Here is a 21,526-nt window from a genome sequence, read left to right on the forward strand (position 1 = left end):
AATTATCCTGTTTTTGGGGTAAAAAATACTAATTCCATTGGCAAATAGTCTTATTTAGCTGCTCAAATCAAGGAAAAATACACTTATTTCAAGAAAAGTTTACTTACTTTTAGTTCCCTTTTTGCAGTGTAGACTTGTTTGTTGGTTTCACTTTATGTGCAACAAGGATTGATGTCCAACTCAATTAAAAGCTATTCTCTTGAATAATAATATCCTGATTAACAAAAACAGTTACATTTCCTATTTTAAATAGTTCTTGTTTACAAACATCTGTATCTACAGGACATTTTTGTTGCTTGTGGTTAATGCTGAGAAAAGGCCAAATTAATGTAATTTAGCTGCTCAAATCAAGGATAAATACCCTAATTTCAAGAAAATTTTACTTACGTTTTCTTGAAATTTTACTCGTTAAAAGGTTTAAAGGGTATTAATTTTTTTTAACTTACTGTAATAAGACAAGAATACTAATATCTGACTCGTCTGCCATTTTTCCCCGTGTGCTCTGCCTTTGTCTCGTCACTTGAGGCCTCGTTCAGAATAAGGACACTGATGCCAGACAATCACAGCGCTACACACCCCTGACAGCATGGCTACAGATTCCCGGAGGCATTTATCTTGTAAAAACCAGGATCTTGTGGGGTCCCGATGGAGCAGCTATCGCTAATTCAGAATACGGACTGAGTTTTGGAGAAAAGGGCCAAACTTACAGCTCATTGGTGCAGTTTCCAGGCTTGTCCATGCGATGTCCCTCTTTGAGCAGCTTGAAGAGCTCTTCTACAGGAATGCCAGGGTAGGGTGAGCCCCCAAGGGTGAAGATTTCCCACATCAGCACCCCAAAAGACCACCTAAGTGGGCAAAAGCAACAAATATACACGCTTCAGTTGCAGGGGAGACCAGGAAAGGTGAGCTTTTTATGCAAATCTGATCGGAAACCTTCAGTGTACGGGAGCATTAGGACCACTTGGCTGATAATCCCCCCATCGTGTCCAGTGATTAATGGATAGAGGAAACACAACACAGTAACATCAGCGGCGTCGATGCCCACTTTCTGTCATCCGGTGACTTGTGGCGCAAAGCCGCTGGCAGCGCCGCTCGGCTCTGATCTCAATGACGGCTTTTGTGCCCAGCTGGCTGCTTACAGAGCCCGGCATTGTCCAGCCGCACCAAACCAAAGCAAACACCGGACCACCCACGGCAGACAAAAGAGAAATAATCAACAAAAGACATCCAGAGGCGGAGGTGGCGACTACTAATTATTAACCGCTTCCTCGCCTTCGACTTCCTGTTGTTAAGCTCCAATCTCAAACTTTAACTCTTCCTCCGACGGCTTCCTCGTCGGTGCCGACCTGAAACCTCGAAACGTGCGCGCATGCTGAGCACAGGAGTGGGCCAACGAGAAAAGTCTTCATTTATCGTTCCTTTTATCTGTTTACACAAGCAGCCGACCAGGTCTGTTCTGCCCTCTATCAGCCGGTTGCATCTCGGCCCCTGTTGACACTCTCGTCTCTCCTCTCCGTGTCACTTTGCGGCCATCGCTCAGCGCTTGTCAGCTTGTTTAGCCGTGCGAGATGGTGTCCACCTGCAAGCAGCCGTGACGTTCAAAAATAAACACGCAAACTCATGGGGGGGCTACTTAGCTGACCTGGCCTTCTGCCTTAGTGGAGAGCAGAGCACTTATGTGTCCCAGCCAGCTACAAGCGGAGATTATGTTTATACAAGTCATCTAATTAATGAATGCCTCTGTGTAAACAAGGTTAGAACAGAGGAGTCATCCATATCTCGCCACATTCAAGTAGTTCTGGACCATTGATCACATTTGAGGTATGATCGCAATTAAAAAAAAAAAAAAAAACGCAATTTCCAAATCGCAGAGGTCTGCAATTTTTGGCTACGTAACATTTAATGGATCAGACGCACCCTTTAGGTGTCGGTAATGTGTTTAAAGAGGGTTTACCTCCACATGGAAGGGAAGATAGTTGTAGCAGTGAGATAATCTCATTTTTTTTTTTATCTGTTTTAGAGTTTATATAATCATACTGTTTTACACTGCAAAAACGGAACTTAAAGTAAGTAAAATGTTCTTAAAATGAGTGTATTTGTCGTTGATTTGAGCAGGTAAACAAGATGATTTGCCAATGGAATAAGATTTTTGCACTTAAAAAATAGGAACAACTCATCTCCATCGTCTTATTTCAAGTGCAGGATGTCTAATTATCTTATTTTAGGGGTCAAAATACTCATTGCATTGGCAAATAATCTTATTTACCTGCTCAAATCAAGGACAAATACACAGATTTTAAGAACATTTTACTAATTTTTAGATCCGTTTTTGCAGTGTATCAGAAACTTTCAGGAATCTCACCATAGCATTAAGCAGCGGTCAAACTGTTTAATGCATACACTGCAAAAAGGGAACTAAAAATAAGTAAAATTTTCAACTAAATTGACTATTTGCCAATGGAATTAAACTTTTGCACTTAAAAATATAACAATTCATCTCCATCATCTTATTTCAAGTGCAGAATAGCTAATAACCTTATTTTAGGGGTAAGAAAACTCATTCCATTGGCAAATAGTCTTATTTAGCTGCTCAAATCAAGGAAAAATACACTGATTTCACGAAAAGTTTACTTACTTTTAGTTCCCTTTTTGCAGTGTAGACTTGTTTGTTGGTTTCACTTTATGTGCAACAAGGATTGATGTCCAACTCAATTAAAAGCTGTTCTCTTGAATAATAATATTCCGATTAACAAAAACAGTTACATTTCCTATCTTAAATAGTTCTTGTTTACAAGCATCTGTATCTACAGGACATTTTTGTTGCTTGTGGTTATTGCTGAGAAAAGGCCAAATTAAATCGCAATTGGGGTTGAAATATATCGTAATTTAGATTTTTGGCAAAATCGCACAGGCCTACATTCAAGTCCTAATGTGACACCACATGTTTCTCCTGCAGGACTTTCTGATCACTGCCTAAAAGCTACGTAGATGTGAATGATAAAACCCTGTTATGTAGATTGTATCACTTTAAGAGCTTGGTGACTGGAACCCAAAATCTAATTTACAGCTCGACTGGCCCGACCAAGACAAGAGTCAGTTGAAAGTTTGTAGTTGTCTTTGTTTTTCGGTGAGTAAAACGTACCATAGCAGAGCAGCTAAAAGACTGCATTAACTACAAGCTGCTTATGAAGGATGAAGACTCAAAGTTAGCCATTTTCAATATCACTGTGGTACAAAAAGAAATATCAGTGGAGAAAAAATTCAAACCATCCCATACATTATAATACTGCTTTGGTTATTGATGCACTTAGGCATCAGATTTAGCCAATTCTTGGGTTAATAAGCCTTGAGATTTAGTGAGAAACACACAAAAAAATTGTTCAGATCAGGAATCTGAGCCTAAAAACCCTCATTCTAACAACTCATGCTAAATGTAAAGCTCTTTAGTGTGGAAGTTAACAAAAGAAAGAACGCTTAAAGTGGCTATTTTCACCTCTAGGGAGGTTTTTAGAAATACAGTCAGAGGAAACATAAAGGTTTTAAAATACTTCAGTGGATAACAGGAAGGCTGACAGGTTTGCAGCTGCTGGCTCTATTTTTTTCCTTTTGAGTATTCAATGCATTTTTTTTGCCCTGGAATAAGTTGACTTTGTAAATTTTAAGATCCAATAGTTTCTGCCACAACTTCACCGACTGCCATGGTGCAAAGGGAGGGTCAAAGATCTGGGAGGTGAAGACTCCCGCGACGCTTGAAGTAGCAGGAAACAATGTTTTTAGCTGACAAACAAGTTTCAGCGTGCCGCCTTCATCGGGCCAATCAGTTTCACAGCAACTCACACGGGAGGATATCACCTTTCTCCACACATAAATAGTAGGACTGGGCAATATATCCAGATTTTAAAAACATCAATATTCAAAAAAAAAGAGATAAAAGATGAGACTATATTTTTTCTATATCAAGATAAACAATTTTGCATTACAATTATACTTTTATGTTTTCCAGTAGGTTATTTTTCAACCGTTTCTCATATTTATCTATTGCTGTTTGTTAAAAAATGTGCCTGTGAGACATTTGGAATAAACATTGGATTCAGAGATGCCTTTTTATATCTACTTTCTGGAAATAAAACACATCAAGATAGAAATAGTGCATCGGCATTCGACCTAAAAACAACAGTGCCCAGCCCTAATAAATAGTAACTTCTTTAAACTAATACAGATATTTTAAATACTTTATTGTAGTAAAATGGATTCTAGCCTCTACAAAAAGAAAACTGCGGTCGGAAATTGTCCGATGAAACTCTGACCGGTGAATCTCCAGTAAGTATATACTGAAGCTAAACCTGAAGTCTGGTTTTCTCCACTCACACCTTCACGCTCCAGAGCCGCTCCTCTGAGCTCGTTTGTTACAGCCACAGAGGGAGGGTGGGGGGGGGGGGGGGGGGGTTGTTGCAATTCATGTATTCATTTAATCTGATGTCATGTATAGATCGCCTGCGCCTTGTGATGTTTGATGCAGCTCCGCCTCCTCTCCCACACGCACAAAAAGCCAATTACTAAAAGTGAGCGATGGATGGTAATTAGTGGTGAGCCAGTGCAGAGGACTGAGGCGACACACACACACACACACACACACACACACACACACACACACACACACACACACACACACACACTGCCTTTCTCCTGAGCTCTCCTGTGTTATCGATTGGTGCTGCGCCGTGGAACATGAAGGACATGGTGTCTGTACACAGATTGTTTTATTTGATTTGATTTTTCATCTGCACACGAAAAAAAAAAAAAAAAACATGCAGCGACACAGACTGAAACCCAGTTCTTTGAGTTAACTGGGACGTTTTGTGCGCTACCGGTGTCTGGCTCAAAGGCACGCAGCAGAAAAAAATAAAAAATAAATAAAAAATGCTTTCGTGAGGGTCAGCATGCGAGGCATTTATCTAATTGCCACAAGCGCTTTTTCCTGCCGCCAGTGTCTGGAGAAGAAACTTCAAACAACGCTGTCAGGACGCATGAGGCTCAAACACCAAAAATAGAGGGATGCTCTGGCTTTGTTCTGTTTTTAGAACGAGCGCTCTTGATCTTAAATAAAAAAACGGGGAAGAGACGGAGGACGGGTCAACGGCTCACATTCCAGATGAAAGAAAATAAGAAACGCCGGGATGAAAGGGGGGGGAGAGGAGGAGTCATTTCGAACCGTGGAGCCGGTCCAAAAAAATACGATGAGCGTCGGCATGTGTAACGTTTTGCTGAATGAGGAGAAGAGAGAGCGAACGGGGGGGGGGGAGGCGACCTAGGCCCTGCTGCACTGTTGCTCTCAGACTTGGGCTGAGGCCCGAAAAGGTGGGGAGACTTCCGAGCTGAGCCGGAGAAGCTGAGGGGGGGGGGGGTTCTGGTGGGCTTGGGGTTCCTTCCAGCCTCTTTGAAGACAGTCAGATTAGTAACACGGCATTGGCTACAACTCTAGCGTGAAATCCTCACTTTTGCCACCGACTGGCCAGCGCTGGACCCCTACAGCCAATCACGCCCAACTACCCTGAACCCCCTCCCAAAAATCCAAGACAGCACCAAAAAAAAAAAAAAAAAAAGGAAACTTCACCTTGCTTAAATCCGATTGCACAAACAAGGGGCAGCAATGGCAGCCGCCACACTAACTCTGTTAATACTCACACATCACTCTGGTGGGTGTAGACCCGGTCGAAGAGCGCCTCCGGAGCCATCCATTTAACCGGGAGACGACCCTGAAAACACAAACACACAGGAGACGGGGGGGTAAATAACACAAAAAAAAATACCCATCAGCAACCCCTGGACTCCTTGTTTCTGGCCTCATCAGCATCTTCTAAATTATTCACTGCCTTCATCCAGTTAAAAACAAAAAAAAAAATAGAGATAAAAACCGAAACGCGAGAGGCACCTTGGGATTAAGAGACTGTCTGGGCAGGGAATTCCCAAAGGAGCGTTTATGTTGTTTAAGCAACAGAGGCGATAAACAGGGTCGTGGATAAAGGAGAGTTTATCTCTGTGTGCCGTTAAAACAGGCCGAGAGGCCAAGCATTCTTGGCAAGGTCAAAGTATGCATTACCTTAATGGTAAACTTCACCTCCTGAGCTTTGCTGACTAATTTAATTCAAAACAGAGAAAATTGCTCTTTAGAGAGTTCATCGCCTTACGCCCTTATATGAAAAGCTTTGTTATCGTTCACATCAAAAAGATATCATACATTTTGTCACAGCCACAAAGGTCAGTCTATTTTATCAGGATGTTGGGTGACAGACCAGCGCATATTTGTGCAAAATGGTAACAGGGAATTAAGAAAAAAACGGTTTTCAAAACGCTCAGGTTGGATGGAGAACATCTGCGAACTTCAACTTTCAAATCTTGCCACACATTCTCAGTTAGATTTATGTCTACTTTAACAGAAGAATATGCTCTGGCTGCAATGCATGGCTAAGGAATTAGGAGGGGTTCATTGTCCCGTAGGAAGATAAGCCTCTGCCCTTCTGCTGCGTCTAACTGAGTTTGTCCTGCATCTAGCTCCAGCTTCCCTGTCCCTCTAAAAGAGACGCATCCCCACAGCATGATGACGCCACCACCGTGTTTCACACTTCTGCATGTAGAATCAGAGGTTCATTTTTGATCCCATCTGACCAGAGCTCCCTTTTTTGAGATGCTTGCTGGCTCCCCTAATTGCTGCAAATGACAAAGATCCAAACATCCTATAAAAAGTCGTTAAAAATCGATTTCTTCTTGCCACTCTTCCGTAAAAGGCCAGATCTGTGGCGTGCATAACTAACAATTCACCTGCCAACACACCTGAGCTGTAGGTCTCTGCAGCTCCTCCACAGTTACCACAGGCCTTTTGGTTTGCCTCACTGATTAAGGCTCAGAACTATATGGTTTTGTAACTCAGCCCATCTTTAAACGTCTCCACAGCCGTCTCCCTGTCCTGTCTGCCGCGTCCATTTGTCTTCATGATGACGTTCCCTCTCCTATGTTCTCTAAGAAACCTCTGAGGCCTTCACAGAACAGCCGGCTCTGTTTGGCAATTAACTTCTCAAAGCTTTTAGTTACATTTAAATTAGGGGTGTCAGGTTAATAGGGGTTGAACACATATGCCCATTTTCACGTTTTTATTTGTGACGCGTTATCCCGTACAGTTTCAACGAAACACAACCAAGGTCTGTGGTTATGAGATGAGAAAATGTGATAAAGGGTCAAACGGTGTGAATTATTTTTGCAAGGCACAATATAGATTGTTTATATAACGGCGGGAAAAAAAAAAGTTTCTATGAATGGTTTCATTTTGTGACACTAAAGAATAAAAAATGAAAACTGATGGCTCAGTCCGAACCGAAGAGCATGGGTTTTTGTCCCAGCGCTCACCTCCATCATCATCATCATCATCACCATCATCATCATCGAACATTGTCATGGCTGTCAGCTAGTTCTCAGCATGATGGTGCATGCAATGAAAAGGCAGTCATGCATATTAAATGAGGATGTGCAGGCAGGCGCTGTTCTGCGGTGGGAAAGACAGACACCGCTGGGCCGCTATGGAGATGTCAGTAATGTTTAGTCTGTTCCCTCTCCCCCCCCCCCCCCCCCCCCCCGCCCTCTCCCTCTCTCCCGTGTCTCTTTTCGGGGCTAATTGTATAAATGTTGATGAAACTAAAAGAACAAGAGACTGAAGGGGGTAAACCGGGCATTGGGGTCTGGAGAAGCCCTACATTCACGGCCTGCCTGGGAACCTGCCGCTTCTGCCAAGACACCAGCGGAGGGAAGGAGGGAAGCAGAGAGACGAAGGGAAGGGGGGGGGGGGCACTAGAGAAAAGCCTAAACCATGAGAGCTGATTTCACACCATTTGCAAAAAGCTCTCCATAACCGAACAACCCAAACCCTTTGGGTGCGCGAGCAGCCACGTCGCGAGGACTTACATTGGTGGTCTTTTTGTAGTAGTCGATGTTGTGGACGTCCCTGGCCAGGCCGAAGTCGGCGATCTTCATGACGTTACTCTCCGTGACCAGGACGTTCCTGGCTGCCAGGTCTCTGTGTATGCACTGGGGGGGGGGAAAGAGTGGAGCAAAAAATGAGGTAATGGCAAGGTCAGAGTGGGGAAAGAAAGAAAACGCAGAGGAGGGGGTTAGGTCAGGTCTATGACTATTTGGAGAAGCCGTTAGGACGTTCTGCGAGGTACAGCAGACGTAGGAGACGCGTACTGTACGGCCGGTCGTATCAGCGTGTCTGGACGTATAAAGATGCCACGCATAGACCAAAGTATGTGTGCGTGTCAGACTTTCACATTCCTCCAGTGAGAGCGAGCGTGAGGCTGCATTTGGCCAACATGGCTGCAGCCCCATTGTGAGAACCTGACAATTCTTTTCGGCACAGAGGGGCTTTTGTCGCGCGACGGGAGACAATACAGGGATTGGGGCAGGGGGTATGAGGAGCGTTTTTTCAGAGGGCCGTGTTCCCACAGTGACGCACAAACAAGCCTCCCGACGCAGAACCTTTTCCGGATGATGTCGTTAAAGCCTCTAAGTGCTGATTACTGGCACCAAGACGGATCTGAGCAGCCAGCGGGCTGGAAGGCCGGCGTGAAAGCGGGGCGTTCTGTGTGCCCGGCCGTGTCCTCCTCTTACCTTCTGGGAGGCGAGGTACTCCATGCCTCGCGCCACCTGATAAGTGCAGGAGACGAGATCTTTGAAAGTGAGCTGTTCGTCGGAGACCCGGGCGACGTCGTAGGAGTACTCCATGCCGGGGGGCCGGCGGGCTCTGAGGTACTCTCTGAGGTTGCCCTTGGAGGCATACTCCACTATCACATACAGGGGACCTGTAGAAGGCCCGAGGCACAAGAAACAGGTGGTTAAACACTATCCTGGAATATTTCCTTGGATAGAAAGTGAACAAAATTCAGAAAAGACTTGAACTTTGGGTTTCTCAACGCATTAAGACTGTCCGATGCCTGGGGATGCACTGCAAAAACGGATCTAAAAATAAGTAAAATGTTCTTAAAGTTAGTGTATTTGTCCTTGATTTGAGCAGGTAAATACGATTATTTGCCAATGGAATGAGTATTTTGACCCCTAACATAAGATAATTAGACATCCTTGAAATAGGATGATGGAGATGAGTTGTTACTATTTTAAGTGCAAAAATCTTGTTCCATTGGCAAATCATCTTATTTACCTGCTCAAATCAAGGATAATTACACTAACTTTAAGAACATTTTACTTATTTTTAGATCAGTTTTTGCAGTGTGGCCACACTCTCCTCCTTTTTCCCACTTATACAATAAGGGTTGCAGAGGTCGAACAAAGACAGGTTTACTCCACGTACTCAAACAACACCAAATTAACTTTTAGTTGGCTTTTTGTCCCCCACAGTCTGACGTGGTTTTAATACTAGTCTTTTTTTAGAATAAGTTAAGAACGTTCTTTTCAAGCTTGTAAATAATAGTTGTGCAGTGAATTAAAAAAAAAGTTATTTACCTTCACTGAACTTGTTGACAGTCAAATTTTTTTACTGGGATTTTTATGTGGTAGACCAACACAAAGTGCAAGGAAAATAATTCATGGCTTTTACCATTTATTTAAAAGGCTGTGTTGAGACACTGCTACCTCTGAATAATAATCAAAATTAGTCAAAATTCAATTAATTAGTCTTAATAGTTCATGTGTTAGAATGACCTAGTCAAAGTCTAGACCAGGGGTCAGCAACCTTTGTAACCCGCAGAGCCATTTTTACCCACGTTCCAGCTTAACAAATTTTGTTTAGAGCCACAAAAGTTACACCTCTGTTCGAAACAAAAGCTTGTTTTTATAGTATATTATATGAAATTTGTTTCATTTTTTTTTAAATTAAAGATCAACAGTTATTATTATTTAACCAACAGTATTTTTATGTTTCAGGTTTGATGCATTTTCTTGAATTGGACATTTGAATTTTATAGCAAACGGCATCAAAATGATTAAAAAGCAAGTCGTTTGCAACCTATTGACAAGAAGATACTTAATTTAGCTATAGTAAATATATTCCATACACCAATAGTTTCTTTCCTTCTGGAAATGTTATGCATATATTCCAGAACTAAATGCATCCTTAATCTAGCAATTTTAAATTACCTTTACATTTAGAAACATTGACCAATTATTTCCTCTCGTATTTTTGGTCTAAGTTTTTAAGAGCCACAGGTTGCAGACCCCTGGTCTAGACCTTAATCTATTTGCGAATCGATAGCAGGACATGAAATTTCATGTTCACTGTCACTCTGGCAGAAACATAACCCTAAAACCCATGCAGGTCTAATTATCTAAACGCTGGGACTCCAAAGGACCGATTCAGAGGGGCCAAATAAAAAGCACAACACATTTTTCAGATTTTTCTTTGTAAAATTTTTTTTAAAACCATGTATAATGTTCCTCCCACTTCCCCGTTATGCACTGCTTTGTGTTGGGATATCAAATAACAGCCCAATGAAATACAACGCAGTTTCTGCATGTAATTAACAAAACGTTGAGGAGCTAAAGGGGAATTAATTGGCAAGGCATTGTGCATAAAAACAAAAGGTTGCTTCTCTCACCGTCTTGCGTGCAGGCTCCCAAGAGGTTAATGATGTTCTTGTGTCTGCCGATCATCTTCATCATTTCCATCTCTGACACCAGGTCAGAGAGGTCCTTCTCGGTGGCATCATCTAACAACAGAGAAGGCTACACTGAAGGTTGTCTGGAAATACATCAGCAAAAACGGAGCCCGGCGAGCTCCCGTCTCTCGTTGTCCGATCGGCTTCAAACTACGGGTCTGTCCGGTTCCACAGAAACTCGTGCGGACGGTGCTAGCGATTAGGCCGGGGGCGGCTAAAGTTACAGCTCCTCACATACAGTACGCGGGCTTTCAGAGCCAGAAGAAGGGAGAAGAGGGGGGAAAAAATACATTATCTACACTACAGGATCCATTTATTGTACAACTGCTGAAGTCAGTGGAATTTTGCAACACGCTCCGCTAGTCGAGACGGCATTGCTTGCAGTCTTCTGCACCATTACAGTAACTGGACTCACTGTTAAAAGGATTCTACGGTCAAGGAAGGCATACAGGACCTCTGCTCTATCTAATCTTACTGTGCTCTGCAACCCCAAACCAGGCTGACCCCCCCCCTCCTGCTTTCATTAATCACAGCGGCGCTCTTAACGTGACTCGCCTCATTGTGTGGATGCTGGCTGAGCTCTACCCGACTGCTGCTTTGGGGGTCAGGTATGCAACCGCCCCCCAACCCTCGCCTATCCGGCCCGCCTTCCCCGAGCCGTCTGTCAGCAGGCACCAATAACGAATAATAACGCCAGCCTCGGGCTCCGCCTTGCACCTTTGCTGAACCCCCCCCGCTGCAACACGAGTCGGCTGGAGAGTCGCGCTCCTGTCACGAACAACACAGGCCGACGCAGAGGAAATCGCATCCCAGGGGTCTGATCTCCGCTCAGATGTGAGACGTCGATGGTGCAGCAGGAAGAGAGTACGCATGGGCACCAAGAAACTTTTAAAGAACGACAAGACGAGCTGAGTTTACTATATGGGGCAAAGCATGAGGCAGTGCTGCCCCTCCCCCACATACTGCTTCACACTGCTAGTCAGCTGGCTGAAATCTGGATCTTTGAAAATATTTCTGATTGCACAATCATTACATGGAAGCCAAGTGACTTTCTTTAAATGTTTGTCTTTCTTTCTTGTGACTGTGGCTGTCAGTGTTGGTCAATTTGCCCTTTCACTTTTTCATGCCTTTGCACTAGTGTTGCACCGATACCGATACCAGTATCGGACGGGGCTCCGATCCAGCACTAAAATAGTGGTATCGGTATCGGCGGGTACCAACAAATAGACACCGATACCATTTTGATGTTTGTATGTCACTTGAACGCAGCCTTCTCTCTCCTGACTAGTATTATACATGTTATATAAGTTCATGAAAGTTGCACTATTTTGCCATTTGAGAGCCAAAACTCAGGGTTTAAAAGAGATTATTCAGTTATTATTGTAATTTTACTGTCTTACTGTTGCACTACTATTATACATGTTATAATTTCACGAATGTTACACTATTATGGCCTTTGAGAGCCAAAAGTTTATTCAACTATTGTCACCCATTCCAAGTAGGCAATAAAAAGTTCTACTACCCTAAGTAGTATGCAGTTCTTCATATATACACACACCCATCAATATCAAACAGATAGTATCGGTATCGGCCAATACTGCACAGCCAGGTATCGAGGCCAAAAAATGGCATCGGCGCAACACTAGTTTGCAAATCCACACCTGACTTTTTGGTATAAAATGACGGTGTGTACCACCGGGTGTTTTGTACCGACCATGTGTCGGTTTGTGTGTGCCAGACAGATGCTTCGCCACCACTTTGATAAGTGGTTTAAAGTGATTTAAAGCACTCTTCTTTACCCTACTTGCAGACCACTGTTAATAAATAATATACAAAATATATACTTGCAGGATGTTACTTACTAATACGGCGTGCTAATCTTTCATACTTCATAAACGTCAACCGGCCCAAACGCTCAGGATCAGAACCGAAATCTAGGTGATAAAAAGTTTTCAGATAACAATTTACAGCTGAACAAAACTGCACGTGTGGTTTTTGTACTTTTATCCCCATTTATCTACATAAAAGATGCTTAACTACAAGGTAAAATGAACTGATGCAGATTTACTACCTAAATGTGCAAAGTGGTTCGTTTCCAGTTACAAAATAATCAGGAAGGGATGAAACTGCTATGCTTAGGCACGAGGGCTACAAATCGACTAAGGGGCAAATTGAACATCAAACATTTCCCTTTTTTTTTTAGAACAGATCTGACCTAGAAGACCAGGACAAGGCTTAGAAAAGGAGCTGCTGCTACTGAAATAACACATATGGCTAGCTAAGACACACGCCTGTTAGGTAGCTGGATATATGGTGGCTGCTATTAAACCAGCTTTCATCAGCATTTCCAGTGGCAGGAGGGCAAAAAAATTTATAATATTCTGCACCACAGACAAGTTTATTTGTAAACTAAAGGTAAATCTTGGAGGTTTTTGCATTAAATGTGTCCCTTAGTCTGTGCATAAACAATCAAACTAGGTAAATAAAACCAATAAAGACAAAAGCATCAACAGCACTTAATCAATAAGCAAATACACTTAATAAGTATTCAGTATCTTATAATATTTTAGATGAAGTCACAATAATAACTGCTGTTCCTCTTCTAAATAATGGATCACATTGGACATTTTTGCCTGAAATCTTATTTATTGTTCCTGATACAATGCAAACCCACTCACCTTTCAGCATCTTGACTGCCACCGTGACGGCCTCCTTGGGTTTGTCCTTATCGATGCCCAGAGCTTCGGCCATCACAACCTGACCGAAGCAGCCTTCGCCCAGAGGTTTGCCCAGGGTCAACCTAATAAATAATAATAATTAAAAAAAATATATTTTTTTTTTTACCCTAGAACGCTGATAAGTTAAAACGGTCCAAATAATTTGATTTGCACCGACTCCCCCTCTGCAGATATAAACGAGTAGAAAGAAGTGTGGGATCAGGATACTTAATGAAACCAGGCACAGAGCCAGTTTGCTGGCCTCCCCCGTCTTTCATCCTCTCTGTATTTCAATCGGATTCTGTTTGTGGGAGTGCTTTCCTGGCTCGACGAGGTCTTAGCCAGAACAGTAGGTAAGAAGACACACATGGCAGAGATAATCACTTAATAAACCCGAGCAGAGCCCGTCTTTTGTAAACTGTTTACCCTGTCTTGGCATGTTCCAGCATACACTTATAAGTCTTTGCGAAGGAGGCGGCTCAGTCCTTAGATGTTGGCCCGCGATGAATTAAATCCTGGCTCTCTTCTGCCGCTCAGACGCGGTGGAATAGAAAACCAGCTAAGGTACGGACCCCTTGAACTTTTTCACATATCTTTCACATTACATCTGCAGGCTTTAATGTGTTTTGTTGGGATCCTGCTTGACAGAACGGCCTTATAGGACAATGGAAAGAAAATAATGCGACAAAAATGTGACGTGCATTTGTGTTCAGGCCCCCTGGAATCAACTACTTCTAGAACCGCCGTTCCCTGCAGTCACAGCTCCAGATACCTTGGGGGTGTGTCTCTCCCAGCTTTGTACTTCTAGAAACTGAATGTTTTGTCCTTTCTTCGTTGAAAACAGCTCTAGCTCAGTCAGATTAATATGCCTTGTTAGCAAGAATACATTTTCAAAATTGACCACAAATTCTCAGTTGGCTGTAAGTCTTAGATTTTGAAGGTGGCATGGATCTACAATACAATACAACCACTCCATTGTAGCTTTGACAGTATGACTTAAGCCTGAGAGACGCCACAGGTGACGATAAAACATCGTAGATAAAACGGGTTTGCTCCTGCAGTGTGTGGCGACCAGGGTCTCTACGTTTGCTGTACTAATACAAGGAGGTGAGCTTTCTGATTGGCTACATGTCACATTCAATAGGCTGCCTGCTCATTTGTCGTCGGGAAAGAGCACACCACGCTGGGATACATGTTGAACATCTCCGATTTGAGGTCAGATTGGTACCGACGTTCCGCCAAGCGGCCCACCTCGCTCTTAACACACCACACACACAGCAGGAACCCTAACACTAACCCTAACATCTCTTAAGGTTATCTTAAGAGACACGCCGACAGTGGGCGCCTCTCGGGAAGGGGAGATCGGGGCAAAAATCCTGCCGTGTGAACCGGCCTTTACTCTGCGTTAGTCTGTTTAGTGTCGTCCTCCTGGAAGGTGAACCTCCGCTCCAGTCTGAAGTCATTTGCAGCCTAAAAAACGTTTCTCTTCCAGCACCGTCCTCCATTTAGCTACATCTGTCTACCCATTAACTCTGATCAACACTCCCTGGTGAAGAGCAACATCCTCATAGCATGCTATTGCCACTAACCAGTGGTGTGTTACAGAGGATGCACAGTTTTGCATAAATACGTATATAGTTTGGGATTAAGGCCAAGATGATCATTTTTGGTCTGATATGACCACAGAGCCTACCTTCATATTTTTCCTGTGTCCCCTAAACGGCTTTTGGCAAACTCAAAACTGGACCTGTAGGACTGATAATCAACAGATTTCACAGTCTTTTAATCGTGTCTGGGTTAGGATTTTAGCTGTTCTTCACTCTTTCCATTCTCTGTGAGATGTTGAAAGCTCGGGTTGCTGATCAGTAAACTAATCCCGCTTTAAACTCTTTCTCCCAGACCTGTCGGCTGTGCTCCTTGGTCTTCACGATGCTCTTTGTTTACTGACAAACCTCTGAGGCCTACAAAGAACAGCTGGATTTCTTGTGTTTACTTTGTTTACTCTGTTCACTAATTAGATGAACTCTGAAGGCAGCTGGTTGCGCAAGACTTTGTTCAGGGTTGTCCGCCCAAAAGGGGCGGGGGGGATTTAGGGGGGGTCTGGGTGCAAATGCAGATCACACTTTTCTGATTTGTCTTTGCAAACCATGCATTGTTTCTACTCACCTCGCCACATAAAATCTCCATAACATACATTGAAGCACGTGATTGTTCAAAGGGCGTAAATGCTTTTGCATGACACTGTACCATTTAACTGTTACTGGTTTTATATTTAACTCTAGTGAACACTCTGCTGCAACTATTCAGGGCCGCTGCACCGATCGGGGCCCTGAACAAGCACTGCAACGCGCTGCTCTCCGCTGTGATTGACGTAGGTCGGTCCCCCGCCTCATAAATCCCACTGTCCACTCTATCTAAACATTCACAGCGCAGCGCTAAACCAAGGGGCCCGAGGCTGGCGCCCCGCGGTAGAAACACAATCCCCTATCTGTCCGCACACACTTGCCACACTCAATGGCAGGCATTCTGTCCATCCGGCCGCACATAATCGATGTTATTTTTCCCCCCCTGGCCTAAACCGCAAAAGTTAGCATTCCTCAGCGCTTTACAATCCCAACATGATCCTTCGGGCGCTGGGATGACAGGCAGGGAATAAAGACCCAAACAGAGAGGAAGACAGAGATTTATTTAGCCTAGCTAAAACAGCCCCCCCTCCCAAAAAAAAAAAAACATAAACTTAATCAATCCAGCCTGCAAACACAAAGTCTAGCATTACATCAGAAATATTCGTTTTATTGATGAGCGACATTACATTTTATGAGCCGAGCTTTCTTTCTTTTATCTTTCTTTCTTTTTTTTTTTTTTACATGCATTCTAGCAAACGCTTCAGTAAATTTCCCCTCCTTCTTTTAAAGTTCAGAGCCTCAGTTTGTTTTTAAACCTCTCTAACCTTTGCCGACTTGTTAGGTCCACCCTGCAGCTTATCGCTGCCACTGCGACACGCTGAAACCTCAGCTGAGCTAATTCCCCTGGAATGGCAAACACTCCTCGCCCAAACATGCAGATGAAAGCTGTGAATACCAGCCAGTAATTAGCGCAACTTCACTCTCCGTGAACAGAAGCGTATGATCGAGAGGCTTTGGGGCGAGGGAGACAGGGAAGTTTTGCTGCTCTTGTAATGATGGGGCAGGTTTTACAGCCGATGAATCAGAAGCTTTTATCCCCGTCATCACCAACAGTACTCACCAGGGTGTCAATCCCCAAGTACAAAAAATATATATTTTTATTATTTGCCAGCTCTTTAAAAGTACTAAACACTGTAAACAGGTATTGTAGACATGCTTTGCTTGCAGATTTCGCTGTTATGAGGACCCTCTTTAAAAGGTACACTGCAGTATCTCACTAAATTAAACATCATATAAGATATAACTAATTTCAAAAACTGAAACTGCCTACATTATGTAGCTTCATCACACACAGAGTTATATATTTCAAGCATTAAGCTACAACCCAGCTATTTAGAAAGTGGTAATTCAAAGAACGCCACTGGAAAGTTTAGTGGAAGGAAAACATGTGGTAGTAAAAGGTAGCAGCCTTGAGAGGATTGTGAAGCAGAGCCAGTTAAAATCCCTTTTACTGACAAAAACTAAATTATGAGTTCTTATTGGCTGTGCGCCATAATGATCAACATTTTTACAGAAAACGTCAGAAATATCTTACTGTGTGTAAATGATGAATGTAACATACAGATTTCCCTTTTTGATTTTGTTTATTGAAAACCTTCTAAAACCTTTTAATTATATTGCAATTCCACAATTCTGAGGACGAGTTACCAATAGTGGCTCTTAGGCTATCTTCAGTGGTACTCACAAGAACTAATTGTGATGGAAATAAAGCACCAAAAAGTAAAAAAAAAATAAAAAAACATGCGTTAATGCAGAATATTATAAGTACCCCCATGTATGAACTGCAGTGGAAAACTGAACCAGGAACAAGTGCTGGTGGTGGCTAATGATGTGAGCCTTTTAAACCTGAAGTCTTAAGTTGGATTCAGGATCAATATTAGTTTAAACCATCAGTTTCAAGTTCAGCATTGTGGTATTTGCTCATTAACATTTTAATTGACCATGATAACTACTATTAGCAACACAGATCACAACTCCTCACTACCACTATTGAGCATTTTTCTTATGGATTAACCTCTCCCTCTAGCACCTACAAGTGCTTGGATCCAGGTGTTTACATATACACCTCTATACAAATAAATCCTAAAGTTAGCTTTGGCTGCCAATAAATGCATCTTGTATTAAACAATATTCAACACTGCGTATTTTTCAGTGATGCTACTATAAGCGTTGGTTGTGTTTGTTTTGCTGTTCTTTTTATATCTCTCTCTGCAGATGTAGAAGCAGACTCCGGTGGTGTTAGCTTGCTCTATTTTTCCTCTACTCTATTTTGACATATTTTTCCCCCTTTTTAATGTTTTCTCTCATCTTTCTCTCTTCCTTTCTATCTCTTTTTACCTTTCCGTTTCTCTGTCCACTGAATTTGAAATAATCCCAAAATAATGTCCGATAAGGTTTTTTTTTGCAAATATAGCTAAAGCAGTAATCCTCCACCGAAGAAAGCAATTTTTAGTGGTACACTGCTAGACAGGACATAAAAAGTTTGTGTTCCCTTCAGATAAAAGTTGGAAGTCCACTTTGGTCTTTGCCCCTCTTATACAAGCTGTTAGTTCAACTGCTAATAAACTTTAAGCAGCGCTATCCCTTTAAATTAAAGCTGTAGTGGATCAGCGGTTTTTTCTTTATGTTTTATGCAGGAGTTCCATCTGATTTACATAATTATGGAAGACGTCCAATTATGGACAAGTTGCAATTAGTGCAATAAAGAAGAGAAACTACCACACAAACAAAAAGCACAAACACAAATAAATCATTTACTCGCAATGGGGGGAAAAAATAATGACAGGCTGGTCTTACCTGTCTCGGGCAAATTCCCACAGCGGATCTTCTGGCAGGTCGTACTCAGGGATGACGTCGTCGTGCGCCGAGCTCCGCCGCGTTGTGATACGCACCAGGGGGGTGCTAGAGTTCATGGAGGAGCTAGAATCCGCCGACACCTATAGGATAAAGGAATATTGGCTGATCACCAAAGTCTAGCTTCACAGGCCAGTTAAAGCTCCAAGGCATTACTAGAGGAGTCAGAAACCTTAAAGCGTGAATCACACTGCACAACCCGCTAAATATTAAACTGGTCTAGAGTGCAAATTTCAATAGACATGCCTACTTCCCACAGCGAATATTCTACATATCCTATAGTTTCTCCGGGGCAGAGATAAGATTTCGGTGGTGATTAAGAAGTGAGCAGCAACAATAATTCTTGATGAATATGTGTTAATTGGATGCCTTTTGCTTGTGAGCCTGGGGCTCCGTGCTGCACTCTCTACACCCTAACCTTACCTTGACACTGGAACCGATCTCCTCCACAGAAAGTAACCCAACACTTTCTGTACCTTTTGGTTTTCCTTGAGGTAAAAAGAAAGCTCCACGATTTTTGGAAGGAAGAACGTCTGGCGGCCGTGTTCGGCAGCTGTGTTAACTTGAACAGAAATGTATGCTCTCTGAAGGAATCTAGGTGTGGATCTTTTGAAATACCTCCAACGTATGTTGTCTTAATGCGTCAGAAGGTCATTCAAAAGCTAGTTTGTTTCAGTAATTTAATTGAAAAAGTCTAAACTTATACACTTAAACAATTCATTATACACAGAGTGACAGATTTAACGCATTTCTTCTGTGAATTTTAATTAGAATATTATATAAGAGCAATGAAAAATTATATTTTAAGGATGTATAACACAGAACTGGAGCTGGGGCTCTTTTTGCATGAATTTCTGAATCAATGCGGCATCTCAGATCTTCCTCTCTACAACACCCCACTGAGTCTCTATGAGGTCAGATCATGGTCATTAGAAATCCAAATTTCATCTTCAAATTCAACTTATAGACTGAGTGGACCTCAAGCAACATAGATTATGTGCCTATTTGTTTGTGCATCCTGCAGGTAAGACGCTTCTGATGTTGTCTCTGGTTCAGGAGTGGCTAAATGTGTTTTGGTGGTATTCCATACTCTGGATGCATCTTTGGGCGTATCCAGGACTCCAGCTGCAGTCTGTTTCTTGTGAATCTCACCAAAACTCTAAAATATCCCCAATACTTGCGCAACTTGACACACTTTTTCCTTCCATAAAACTTTCCATGAAAGTTTTTGGATAGTACATTCTGTAAGGAATACAGAAAATGAATCATGAATCAACTATGCGTTACATTAACGCACAGTTTACTCAGTGTATATAGCTTCTGTCTGTATATATATCCTTTTTATTTTATTGTATTTTTATTTTTTGTCTGCACCATCAACACCAAGTCAAATTCCTTGTAAGTACAAACCTACTTGCCGATTAAACTTCATCCTGTTTCTGATTCTGATTCTGAAGGAGCCAACTTCTGCACCCATGAACTTTTCTATTTATTTATTTTTTAGCTTAGCCTCCCTGCAATTTCTCCAATACAAATATATTTTTTTAATAATCTTTTGCACTTTTCCAATTTTCTAAGCCACTGCATTTAGGGTCAAACTCATCAAAATTCATAGAAATAACTCCTGAAATGCGTCCCTCTGTGTGTAATGAATGTAATTACTGAAACCAATTGTATTCTAATTTATTAAACGCACCCGTGTAGTCGGTTGTGTTATGTATCATGTGTATCCTGCGTGAATTCTTGGTCCGTGTAAATGCATTGTTGCCTCCTCTAGAAGTGTTAGATGCCTTTAGAACTCTTTATCTACTTTCTGTTACCTGGCGGCGCAGCGGGATCTGTTTGGTCAGCTTGTGGACCGCCGGCGGGCTGCCAAAGTCGGGCTTCTTTGCCGTGTTCCTCATGCGGCACACCACCACAATGCCCACCATGCAGGCGATGAGGAACACGCCCGCACAGTATATCGCGATCTCCACGTAGTCCGGGGAGATGGGCACCGTCGTCTTCTCCAGGGCTGTGGGAAAAAGCACGGAAGGGGACGACAGTCAGGCGAGGGTTAGGACAGGACAGACACACTGCAAAAACAGACCTTAAAATAAGTAAAATGTTCTTAAAATTTGGGTTTTTGTCCTTGATTTGAGCAGGTAAATGATATTATCTGCCAATGGAATGAGTATTTTGATCCCTAAAATAAGATAATTAGACATCCTACACTTGAAATAAGATGATGGAGATGAGTCGTTCCTATTTTAAGTGCAAAAATCTTATTCCATTGGCAAATCATCTTATTTACCTGCTCAAATCAAGGACAAATAAACTCATTTTTAGTTAAGTTTTTGCAGTGCATTTTCCAGGACAGGGAGGTGAACGCAGAGACAGACACTATGGAGATGACTCATGAGTAAATGTAATCGCCATTGACAGGCGGACTCAACAAATCGCGCCGCAGCGTCATCGTCAACTCCCCTTAGGCGGAGGAGGTATGAGCGTGCCTGGTTTTGTTGGGATCTAACAGGCCTTTTCTTGTGGTTTCAACAGTGTCACTGGATTCTAAATCATGAATCAGACTAAACAAGCAGGCCCGGCAGAGGCTGCAGTCCGTGTCTGCGCCGGAGACACGCGAGCACAAAAGCACAGCCGCAGCCGTCTGAACAATGCGCTTCGCTCTGGATGGCAGACGCCGCAGATCGCTCTCTATTGTGGCTGCGTATGACCCGGACTTCCTGTCCTAGTAAAAGGGCCGAGCGTGTGTAAAAGAGACTGTTTCATCCCTGCAGACCACAAAACAAGATTCCTTTGCAGCGCAGCAACCAAACCAGCCACAAGACAACAAGAGCTGAAGGTCATGTAACAGAAACTTCTTTTTTTTTTCTTTTTTTTTTTTCCCCTCCTTTACCGCAAGCCCAAAACAAACACTGCACATCAAGGGCAGTAATTATTGAGAATAAATCCTAGAGGAAATAGTTTGCCTCTTATTTCTACATGACATTATTTACAGACAAAACAAAAGTATTATCCCAACAACATTAAGAGTGGTTTAACAGCCTTGCGGCCTTTTGAGGTGTGTCGGCGTTTAAATAGCTGCAGAAATTTGGCAAAAAAATTCAGAATC

The 21,526-nt window shown here is 42.6% G+C and overlaps 1 protein-coding gene across 9 annotated transcripts in view; it reads right to left on the reverse strand.

The window, feature by feature from the left end:
* fgfr2 (fibroblast growth factor receptor 2) overlaps nucleotides 1–21,526 on the reverse strand; it is a 68,165-nt gene that overhangs the window by 4,555 nt on the left and 42,084 nt on the right. For 3 of the 9 annotated variants that reach the window (XM_036129783.1, XM_036129781.1, XM_036129787.1), the window contains 9 exons: nucleotides 20,229–20,428; nucleotides 18,358–18,497; nucleotides 13,337–13,458; nucleotides 12,521–12,592; nucleotides 10,599–10,709; nucleotides 8,659–8,849; nucleotides 7,954–8,076; nucleotides 5,686–5,756; nucleotides 708–845 (listed from right to left, as the gene is read on the reverse strand). In XM_036129783.1, the coding sequence (XP_035985676.1) occupies nucleotides 708–845; nucleotides 5,686–5,756; nucleotides 7,954–8,076; nucleotides 8,659–8,849; nucleotides 10,599–10,709; nucleotides 12,521–12,592; nucleotides 13,337–13,458; nucleotides 18,358–18,497; nucleotides 20,229–20,428 (1,168 nt within the window). The remainder of the gene's footprint in view (nucleotides 1–707; nucleotides 846–5,685; nucleotides 5,757–7,953; nucleotides 8,077–8,658; nucleotides 8,850–10,598; nucleotides 10,710–12,520; nucleotides 12,593–13,336; nucleotides 13,459–18,357; nucleotides 18,498–20,228; nucleotides 20,429–21,526) is intronic. The other 6 variants (XM_036129786.1, XM_036129785.1, XM_036129788.1 and 3 more) reach the window with 3 other exon arrangements.

Source organism: Fundulus heteroclitus, unplaced genomic scaffold (assembly GCF_011125445.2).
Source record: "Fundulus heteroclitus isolate FHET01 unplaced genomic scaffold, MU-UCD_Fhet_4.1 scaffold_218, whole genome shotgun sequence".
NCBI lineage: Eukaryota > Metazoa > Chordata > Actinopteri > Cyprinodontiformes > Fundulidae > Fundulus > Fundulus heteroclitus.